General features: G+C 40.5%; 1 protein-coding gene across 1 annotated transcript in view; it reads right to left on the reverse strand.

Moving 5' to 3' along the window:
• The window catches only part of alk (ALK receptor tyrosine kinase), a 459469-nt gene that overhangs the window by 32978 nt on the left and 414439 nt on the right, over window positions 1-12052 (reverse strand). The window contains exons 12-14 of the mRNA XM_042500800.2: window positions 8215-8380; window positions 6599-6746; window positions 1104-1214 (exon numbers count right to left, since the gene is read on the reverse strand). Of these exons, the coding sequence (XP_042356734.2) occupies window positions 1104-1214; window positions 6599-6746; window positions 8215-8380 (425 nt within the window). The remainder of the gene's footprint in view (window positions 1-1103; window positions 1215-6598; window positions 6747-8214; window positions 8381-12052) is intronic.

Below are 12052 nucleotides of genomic sequence, written 5' to 3' on the forward strand. Positions count from 1 at the left end.
ACTGACATAATTATTATCTGTCGTCATTTGATGTTTATTTTCACATATTATGTATGTGATTTATTTAATGAATACTGATTTGACACTGGAATTATGTCTTTGTTTTAGCACTACGCCAAAACCATGTTTACGTTCTATGTTGCAGGGACATATTTAGTTGAAACAAGTTTTGCACTCCCCTTAAAGGCTTATGAAATTGAAAGCAATTTTGCATTGCCCACTTTGAAGGTTGGCTTTTTTTGTAATAAGTGGACTGCTTTCCTCTCAGTTTTGTACAGCCAGCAAGGTATGATGTACATATTAATGGTCAGATTGCAAAGGTTTATATGCGATGCAAATGCATGCTTATTCCGTACATTGATTGAAACAGTCAGATGGTGGATTTTATGAAGGTAATGTTGACTGAAGTGCGATTGAGACAAAAAAATCCATCAGTAACGAAGAAACATGGTGTCGCGTATTTCCTGATGTGAGTGATGTAAGTGGTTATCAGTCTTCTCATCTGACTCTAACTCAGCTAATCCGTATATTTCCCAAAATGTGAAACTATACCTGTAAATGAATACTTTGGGTTATTAAGATTGTCAGCTTATCATAAATCATCTTATCTGTTCAGTTATGAGAGTAGAGTGCAGAGGTAATTGATGAGGTGGGTGTACTAAGGTAGATGGATAGGTTACATCAGAGGAATTGGATATACTGTCCTATAGACTCTAATGGCTTTTTCGTTGATAGGTGGGAAAACGTCCAGAAAAGATTTGGGTGTACCCTGTGTACTTGGATATTCCCTCCACTACACCACTGAAAGTGTGTCACTGGTGAACTCTTGGCTCCAGTGCTTAATGATCATTGACATAATGAGTGACAGCAGGCACCTAATGTCATCAGCTAACAACATGTTAATATCCCCCAAAACTGCATTAAAATGTGTGTCCTACATCTAGCAACATAGAAACTGGGCTGATTTTATTTATACAACACATACTTTTTTCACTGGAATATCACATCACACAAAATTATACAAATTATGTGTAGTTCTGAAATGCAAAGTTCAAAAATATCTTCCTGTCCCTGAGTGCGTCATTCCCTCAGCAGCTCCTTACCTTGAACACATATGTAGCCCCGCCACCTCCTCCTCCGCCCCCTTTCACTTGGGTTTTGTTCACCATCGGGCCGCTCTGTTCCAGGCAGATCTTATTCAGCATGCCGTTGGACTGCAGGGAGGGAGAGAGAGAGATGTCAGCTCACCAAAGAATTGCTTTCATGCATGTCAGTTGTGAGAAGGCTGAGCAGTTGCCAAACCCCAGCTGCTGGGAGTCTTGGCTTTAGCATTATAATGGTGAGTAAATACCATGCAGGAATATCCAGATGCACCCAGGAACTGAGAGGCGAGGACCAATATTGCCTTTATAAGACAATTCAAGTGAGATTTGAGCATTTACTGATTTCCTGTTTACATGAGTGTACATCTGTCTGACTATTGTAGAACAGCTTCCTGTTCACAGTGACGGGTTCATGTTTGTGACTGAATAAGACATCTCTGGGGCTGATTTCTATCCTGTTTAAAACCTAATTGGAGTTAATGAAGCTGATAGGTTTGACAAAAACTAATTCAATATGTACTCTGTATAGTTAATTATGTTGCAAAGATGTGACATAAAAAATGAATTAACTTGATGTTATAGGCACTGAATTCCCATCATGGGAACTCAAAAGTCTGCTATTAAGGGAGGCTTGTTTTTGCCACACCTGCCTTTTTTTTAACAGAGCATAATCAATTATGTAACATTGAGGGGGACCATTTTTAATAGACATCTTTTGCAACCAAATCCCCAAGGCAGATCTGGGGGGGAATATCTCCTATGCAATTTTTTTGGAAGCATAATGCCTAAACTGACTATTTTACAGGATTTTGTAACCAAAATAATGGATCAAAGTTTTGATGACTGGTACCCCATTTCCACCAAAATTAGCTTTGGTTCTCAAACTGTTTGTTTTTAGGATTCTTGGAGCCTTGATGCAGCTTGATACCAGTTTTAGGCGGAACCAATGTAATCAAGTATGTGTCATCAATGAAAGGCATTGCACAATGAACTGCAACAGTAACCAGTAGTAGCAAAATCAAGATTTAAATTGATAACCAGTACACTTTTGTCAATACATTCATTTATTTTCTGGTGGCCCGCTACGATAAAAAATCTGCAGCCACAAATTGATTTTGTATTTTTGGAGCTGGACCTTTCATTAGGGGTACTACTAGAAAACAATACCATTCACAAAGTATAATATGAACAGAAGTGTATGTTATATTTTGCCCCACATGATAATTACTGTATGAAGATTAAACAGCAACCCTTTTTAATTTCTAATATTTGGTTATTTTTGTTAAATCACATGGATGGTTATATAGGGAAGACTGCAGTGACAATTAATGCATACACAAACAAATTGTGAAATTCCATGACTAGGCCAGGTTTTGCATGACCATAGGACCCCAGAATAGCATTCAGTTTTTCATTGCACCACACTCCTGGAGCGCAGAGCATAGACAGAGCAGCAGTACCCCAGGTGCAGTGAAAGTGAGACTTAACCGTAAATTGCTGGTTTTAAAAGTTTGCTTTCACTCACAGCAGCTCCTCCTTTCATCAGTCTAGTGTGATCATCTCTGAGCAATCCATAAATCAATTATTCACCTGGCAACTTAAACTCCTTGAAACTGCTGCTGAGGGAAAATGGCGAGTTTCGCCTCAGCTGCATTCACAGACCAACAAAAAATATGTATGTTTTTACTAAAAACAAGCATGGACCAACTATTAATGAGAATACTGAACACTCTTTTCTCTTTTTTCCCCAGACGATTACTTGCTGACTTTTTCATTGCTGCCTTCTCCTTCAACCTTTAGAATGTGACACGCCCACTGACATCACATTTTGCTTTTCAGGTCAAAGAAAACATGCCTTCTTTTGGTTCCAGCTGAGAAACAACTTTTTTCAGTTTCTGAACTAATTTCTTTTAGTTGAAATGCTTTAATTCAAAATTAGGTGCAGGTAGCAGAGCGGAACAGGTTCCCTGTCGGTGGAAATGGGGTATGAGTGCCACTTGTCATGTCATACTATATTATACTACTTTTTATGACCTTTTTTTGACATAGTAACAATTTACAAAAACATAACAATTCACAGTGATGTAACCAACATAACTCTCATATTGCATTCTAGTTGTCCATTTTCTAATACATTTTAAAATTATAAAATAGAGACACAGCACAAGGATTGACATTTATTGTAACTACCCACAGCAGTCCAGCAATTGCTTCCGTCGGGGTATGGCAACACCACTTGGACAAACCAAGGACAGAGCTGCAGTAGACCTTGATATAAGAATCAGTAATAATAATAGTAGTATAGTGTTTTTTCCATATAATTTTAATATATATATATATATATATATATATATATATACATATATATGTGTGTGTGTGTGTGTGTGTGTGTGTGTATGTATACATATATATGTTGCCTAGTTCATATATTTAATACATGCATTTTCACGTTTCTCAGTCGATCATTGGCATCTCTACTTCATCCCAATAACAAAAGTCATGTTTGTCATCTTAAATGTATGCCAAAAGAATGAAAAATGACTATACTATCATTGTGTGTTTGTGCGTGTGTGTGTGTGTGTGTGTGTGTGTGTTTTTGTTTGTTTGTTTGTTGTCTCAGAAACACAGCCTCTATATAAAAATGAAACTGGACATTTTATTGACAATTGATGTTAGATGCAGGGCCTTTGCCATAGCTGAGGTTCTGTGAATTGATGTGTCTGCCTTGTGTGTGCTATCATGCTGAACTGCCTGGAGCCAATCCAACTCTGAGAGAGAGAGGGCTTAAGTTCCCCCCGTCCCACCCCTCCCCACACACATACTCTGTCTGAACCTCACTCATACACACACAAACACACGCCACAAGTCGCTCATCTCTCCCTCACCTCCCTCATCTGTCTGAACTGAGCTCTGTGGGGCTGGGAGGGAGGCGGGAGACAGGGGCGGGGCTTTAGTGACTGTGATTGACAGGTAGAGGGGATAAAAGGCAGTGCATTCATATGTTCTGAGAGTCTTCCTCACTCTCTCTCCCTCTCTGTTCTGTCATTGCAGCTTCTAACTCAAAGGTTGAGTTTGTGTCTAAGAGAGAAAAAAAAACAATACAAAGGTGTGTGTGTGTGTGTGTGTGTTTGTGTGTGTGTTTGTGTGCGCTTGACAACCTGCGTATGTATGTGTGTGTGCATGGCAGAAAGAGAAAGACACAAACGGAAAGAGAGGGTGTTTGTAAGGACAAGGGGGGTATCATTTCCCCCACCGGAGGGAAGGCTAGGTGTGAGAAAACACTGTTCTACAGCACAAATCACTTTCAGAGCGACCCTTTGGAGAGAGTCGCTGCCTCTTGCTGTCAGAACTGGGGGGAAATAAGAGGAACCTTAAACGACTTCAGACTCACTTTGGAACAGCCCAGTCCCTCTCTGCTGTCTGCACTGAGCACTTGAAGACACACTGTGTTAAAAACTAATAACCGAATGACAGTGGTGCGGACCCCTGCCTGCTAAGCTACTCATTCTGCCTCTTGAACAAAGACACAAAACACAACAGGCACTTGAGCTGCCTCGTGTCACGCTATAAGTTGAGTTTGATTCCCCCAGTGACAACGCACTATCCCAAGGACACAAAAATGCCCACGCAACACACAAACTAACAATGCATGAATTACACAAAAAGCATTTTATGACTAAATTTAACCACTGAGTTTTTATTAAACATTAGGTCCTTTCCTCATCTTCAAAAGAAAAAAAACATTAATACACAGCAATGATGAGTGCCAAACTTTGACAACTAACCCCCTTTTCTCTCTATTTTCAGTGGCGGGACAAGTCTTAGTTTAAATAGCGGATGATGGATGGTTTCATTGGCGGACCAGAGGGATTGTGAGGGTTTTAGTCTCAGTGTTGTGAACTGTGAGGGGAAGCATGCTGCGCTGCTGCCAGTGAACTACAGCATAATGGATGACAGCCACCCCTGGCAAAAGAACACAAGTAATCTTTAGAGAGACGGCAGAGAGATCACTGTGAGCTTCCAACGCAGATTTAAACAGTCGTTGGTGGCCGTAAAATGTTAAGATTTAGAGCATGGATATCCAAAATGAGGTCAAGGTCCATGGGGAGGATTATTGGATTCCTCGAATTTCAGAATGTCAGAGTTATCTTATTATGGTTCGACTAACATTAAACAGCATTGTATGTCTGCTCCAGCATATCTAATCTGAAAGGACAGGGAGATATTTCTGAATTTTTTTATGATTGCGTTCCCTGATTTTGCATAAATTTGATGTAATAATGGAAATTAATTCATGTATACGCATCTTTTTGAATACAGCTCAAATTTTGCTACAGTAACATCAGTGTTGTGGTAGTCACGCTAAGCCAGACAACAACCTGCCACACAACACAAGAGCCACAGACAGCGAACTTAACAGCATGAACACACGTGCATCTTAGCTTGTTGAATCAGCCATCAACCAAGCATTCACCAGCAAACAGTGCACTGCTAACATCAGTTTGCAGGCTGGATAGCTGCAGCACATTACAGTAGAGCTGCCTGTGTATGTCACTTGGGTTCAATTAGAGGCTGTTGTAGTCCCATAGCTCTAACAAAAACACTGCAAGATAGTTTACAGTGTCCCGTTCCTATAGTGAAGTCTAACACCAGCATTGTATTTTCCCCTAGAATTTTCACACCCTTTTATTAGGGATGCACAATGTTATTGGCATGACATCAGTATCGGAAGATAAGCGCCTCAAAATGAAATACTACAGCAACCCGGAAATGAACATTTCTGCAATTACATCGACACGTCACCCCAGCCCTAGTCACAGCTATTGCAGGGAGAGCATCATCTAAGTTGTTAAAGTGTGACTAATTTTACAGTTTTCTTTAAAAATGCTACACTTAACAATTATGTTTTATGTGTAACCTTAGTTCAAAGTTCAGAGTTGTACTTTTTGTCTGCATTTCCAAAATTTACTCATACATCAGCAATTGACCAAAATTAGTTGAAAAATATTGGCATGTTACATATAGGGACAAATCCAATACCGTCAATCCCTACTTTAATTTATTAACACGTCTAAGTTACACTAACATTATTGTTGATAAAAAAAAAGGGATGACTAAATGAGATTTCAGCTGAGCTGAAAGTTTGAACATGACAAAGAATGCAGACTAAAAATTTCTCTTCCACTGCTTTTTAGTCATACAGTGTCATCATAGTATAATTCTGTTCAATTTAAAAGCAACTTTAATCTTCAAACACTGCAATCATTTCAAGAAAACAAGATTTAAGACAACGCTTGCATCCCCGCATGGGTCTATAAAGGAGAAATATGTTTGTCTCCTAATTCAGAAAGTTGAGGCACTGCCGGTTTTACAGCTAATTCAAAGTAGATCCATAAATCGAATGAGATTCATTCCTCATGTTTATCTTGCATTTATGACATACTATAAACTGTATGCTCTCATATGCTACTGAACAAATTTACTGCATGACTTACATTGGGGCATGCGTCCTCTCCTTTCTGTCCCACCAGGACGTAGAGAAGCTCACCCTTCCTCAGCGGGAAGTCTCCTGTGATGTAAACACCATGTGACCTACTCATGGCCAACACGCTTCGACCTCCGGCTGCACCGTAGGCTGTGATCCTGGGGTTGAATAGAAACAGATGACACACAGAGCAACTAAAAGCACACAAATGAACTCATTAGCAGGATAATTATCCTAATGATACAGTAAATGAATGGCTGATATTTTTTTTCAGTGTTTCTATGAGGTTTTGAGGAGTTTTTATTATGTGAGAAGGTGATGTATACTGTAACCTGTACAGCAGGTGTTTATCAGAAATAACCAGAGGTGGTTTTATGAGTGGAAACACTTTCACTGTCTCAATAAAAGCAGTTTGATCTAGCATGGTACACATACACAAAACCCGGCACAGAATGCAGAGAGCATGGCCACACAAACACACAGAGACAGATGCACGCACACGCACACACACACACACACACACACACACACACACACACACACACACACCTTCACAGCAGAAGACACTAATTTCAAATGCTCCACTTTTCTTGCCAGGAAAAAAAAAAAACAACTTGATTGGTTTTTGGTAGCGCTTCGATATTTCTCTTCCCCCGGTGGTCGTGCTTGGTGGGGAGAGAGAGGGAGAGCGCTGCCCGGTGCTCAGTAGCTACCTCAGCTGTTTGCCTAATGACTTTTGGGAGATGCAGAGCGCATATTCATCTCTGTGACCGTCTGTCAGCTTCATTTACAGGCTCCGCCAGCTCAAACGGGCCACATCAACACTACAATTCTGCTTTTTGTGCAGAGACAGAAGGTGTTTTTCTAAAACTGCGGGACATGTGTTAAGACAGAGCTGTCCATGCTGTTGTTAGTCGGGTATTTTAAGACTCAAGAGTTTTGGCTGAGCGTAGCACTATGTGTGTGTTTTTGTTTTTCTGTTGATGTGGGAGGCTCGGAGCTTTCAGAGACGTTTTTTTTTTTTTGTTTGAAACACCCAAGTCAAATCCAAGTCAAACGCCTCATGTTGTCATCAATGCCCACAGGAGGCATATTGATCCCTGCAGTGGATTTTACAGCATTAATCCAAGAGCAGTGCACAGTTTGAGGTGTTGAGGCTGATTCTTGAGGTGTTTCGAAGCCTTAAAGACCACCAACGTAGATGTGGAGGTGGTTGGTTTTCAGGTGTGGAGTGAATCACGTTATTTAGCTGCCATTACACCTGCCTCTGCTCCCTCCTGCAAGAATCTGATAGTAGCACTTCTCTGTTTGCATGTGGAAGCCTGACGTGCTGCTGATGCACAGAGGAGTAGCGGTGGGCACGAGGAAGAGTCTGTATTGTTGCGAAAAATGTGTTGCGCAGCACTGATATCTAAGAAAGACAGTGCGTATTGTGTTGTGTTTGCATGTTAAGTGCCCATGAGTTAAGTGAACACTGCTAATGATTGGCCCTACAAAGCACTGAGGCCCTTAAGAAAGAGATATAATTGTTAGAGAGTGGGTGTTGTATGGAAATGAGTTGTACAAATAATGGTGTGGTCTGATGTTTGCATGCTCTGAGGCTTCATACTCTGGCAACAGCCCTACCTGTATGTGCCAGTTTCCGGGACCCGCCACATCTGAATGCCTTTGAAGGGCCCTCGGGTGCCGACTGTCACGTTGACATTGCTGTTCCTGTAGGAGTTGAGGCACTGAGTGGGAGTTGGGCCTTCAGGGCCCGCAGCCCCACAGGTATGAAAAATCCATTTCTTGGCTGCACATGAAGATGGGAAAAAAAAAAAACCAAAAACATTTAGCGCTTCATAGCGCGCACAGCTGCATATTCTTTATTCAGTCACACACGCACTTAAGCAGACTTAAAGATGACAGAGAGGCTTAAATCCGGACCGCACCACAGGCTTATTACAGTCCAATTTGTCCCACATTCATTCCACTTCAACATTCCCCATCGCAACACTTTCACATCAATAAAACTCATATGTGCAAAAATAAAAAACAATTATTACATATTGGGAAGGCAAGCTCCAAAGTGGGAGCTCCTCATATGAGCTGCGACTATCATCACATTCGAAACTGCAGCAGGGGACGCAGTGACAGGATCACAGGTGACAAACATTTCTCCTCATTTTCTGTGTAATCCCATGTGTCGGCGCTAATTGGAGTTCTTTTCACTGTAATTAGCACGAGATTAGTCTTGTCAGATGGACGTGGAAGGACTTAACGCTGCAGTACTAAATCCTGATTTAAGGCTTGTGAACACAGAGCAGCGAGGAAGACACCAGACGGTGAAGCACCTCTCCCTCTCTCTCTTCTTTCTCCCTCTGCCCGGTTACGAACACTCTGAGACTATTTATCATTAATTTAAGAGAGGGGCTGCAATCTGACGCGAGCTAAAGTCAAAGTCATTCCTGCAACAGAACAACTCACATGAGCCTCTGAGTCGCAATGCGATTGTAAAATTGTTTGTAATTAGATGCTTAAAGAACTAGGTTTTTATTTCTATTTTTGTCGACAGATACAGTAGCAAACCAATTAAATGGTGAATGAACAAAAAGGAAGAAGAGAAGGTAACATGAGACTAGTCTCTGGAGTGCAACTTGAACCTATGATGCTCCCACCACAACATCTTTTGCTGCTAGAGTTGCCTGCTATGTAGTGCCTATTAGAGTAAAAGCCCAGGAACTGAGATCCCAGTATTTACAAGGATCTCTTGCCAAAATCCACTCGCTCTGACTGAGCAAAATAACCGCAGGAAGCTGGTATTTTTAGTGAGTGCTTCTGTGTGTGGCAATGAGCAACAAAATGAGAATATAAGCCATTTTCTTATTAATTATCTACAGTTGAATTATGAAGAGAAATTGTGCTTTCGCTGGGAAAGAAGTAATGAGTTTTCGGGAATGTAATAATTTCAAAGCCAGGAGAAAAAGCATCCATCCCTGGTGCCTGTTTCTGTCGCTGCCAGTCCGAATGATGACTAGCATTACCGCTGAAACCTGGATGGACTGCATGTCGAGCATCCTATTTGTCAGTCTGATCCTTGCGATTGGTTTGGGTCCAAGGGCACCCGGTAAGTGATCCAACATCAGTGGCTTCACACCGAGCTCCACTCTGTCTCTCCACAAACATCTCCTCTGAGTTTGGTAAATTGTTGCCAGCAGAGACAATTTCAAGCAGGCCAATACTTTGAAAAACACTTTAAAACACCACTATGGTAAGAAAACGATTTGGAGTTCAGTCTGGTTGTAGCAAATGCACTCCTACTGTACGGAAATAAATAAATAAAACAGCGTTGTGGGGTTACTGGGGCTCTGTCTGGCTCCGATCCAGTAGGAGTAAATTGATCCCTCAAGTCAGTATTTTCAACACCCAACAAGGTAAAAAAGAGTTAAGACTGCTAGGAATAAATCCATCACTGGAGCAGAAAATCCTCCAAAGCCAAATGGTGCTTTAGACGTAAATCTTCCTGTACTTAATGGGTTACACTGAGATGGCAATCAGTTAATGCCAAAGACAAAAAAGCAAAGGTAAGATAAAAGTTTGAATGACTTAACTTGGTTTTTCTTATTTGGAGAAGTGAGTTCTTGGCAATCTGACATGAATTAGATCCCTGATATGTAAAGTGAGCTGCACTGTAATATCCGACAAATTTATTTCAATTAAAATCTAGGCAACTGGTTGCCTTGAAAAATGCAAGTACATCTAACTGTTAATCTTAATTTGTGTTTACGGTATATCTAATAGTTAAGTTTACTTAAAATTTTGCTATATTTACTTGATTTTGTGAAGTTGTTGCAACTTAAAAACGAGACGTTTGATCAAATCATCTTTCTAAATTTTAGCAACTTGACTAAACCAAGGTTATATTTCTGTAATCTGCTGTTTGCACACTAGTCAATCACATTTGTATTTTCTTAAATATGTTAACAAAACAGAACTTGCAGATTTCTTAACTTTATCATTGGTGAAATCCTTTGTGATGATCAAGTTAAATCAGACTAACTTGGTTTACTGAAGCTACTATCACTTAGAAAGAACAAGATGATTGGTTTTTTTTGCAAATATAACAATTACATATAAAGTATACATGGATTAAGATTAAGTTATATTTACTTTGCTTTTTCAAGGCAATCAGTTTCCAAGATTATTTTGAGTAAGATCAACCTCAGATTTCAGTGTGGACAGTAGCAGCCGCTGGTGTCAAAAATAGCAGAGCATTCCATTCGATTTCTTTTTGCCATCTCCCTAGGGTGCAGTTGGTTTCACACTTCAACCCAGCTGATCGATCTTGTTGGTCCATCAATATGATTGAGTTCTTACGCACGCACACAAGAACACACCACCCAACTGGCGTAATGAGCCATCTTGTGATAGGCACTTGGCAGAACAAACAAAAACAAGATGAGCTCTCACAGATGATAGTCTTCTCTAATAACTGGTGTGCACACTCATCAGCCTCTCTGTCCAGCAAAACACACACACACACACACACACACACACACACACACACACACACGCTCACAAACATCCCTGGGGAGACTCGGACTCTGCCTGACTATTATATGAATCTCCTTGTCTGTGAACTTTGCCACTGGTGGTATGCCATCATCATAACAAACACTGGCCTCCATCAAAGAGAGGGGCAACTCTGTACGCTGTCATCAGTGAGGCATTGAGACTCGCAGTGTAGAAAAATGTCTCTGATTGGATTGAAATACTGACAGCAATGTTCCAGCAGTCTTTATCTCCTTTGAACATTATTAAAGTGAAACAACAGTAAACATGTCATTCATTATGAATGACAAAGGCAGTCCTCCGGCCAATCAGTAACAAGTAAACAAGCATTTCATCACCCTGTTAAGCTTCTGAATGGTTTTTGCATTGCCAGAATGAAGCAATGAGACTTTCAGTTTTTGTGAAAAATGATTATCACTTGGGACAGAAAGGCATGTTGGGTCAAACTGACATTTTGACTGAGAATGAACTTGAGGCATGACTTCTTAAATACAAATGTTTTGACTTTATGGTTTCTGTTCTGTTCTTTTTACTGGGAATGTAACGATGCATCACAAGGCAGTTAAAAATCGATAAATAGTAAGTGAGATTAAAATCGGTAAAATGAAAATTTAACAGCAATAATCTTTTGCACAGCATAGGGCATAATCTACGTGCTACGTCACTACGTGGTCAACGTCCTACGTGGTCAACGTCCTACGTGGTCAACGTCCTACGTGGTCAACGTCCTACATCATGTCTGAGACAAGAGACGCTCGCCAACGTAAATAAGACAAACCAAAGGCCCTGCAACATGCGATATTGAAATAGAAGATGCACCCTCCAAAGTAATAAAGGCGAGAAGAAAACAGAAAAGACAAAATTGCAAACATTGCAAAAGGGTGTTGAACTACACAAATAGTACAACTAACAC

The sequence above is a fragment of the Plectropomus leopardus genome, chromosome 14 (assembly GCF_026936395.1).
Source record: "Plectropomus leopardus strain MGB_pleo_1.0 chromosome 14, ASM2693639v1, whole genome shotgun sequence".
Taxonomy (NCBI): Eukaryota; Metazoa; Chordata; class Actinopteri; order Perciformes; family Serranidae; genus Plectropomus; species Plectropomus leopardus.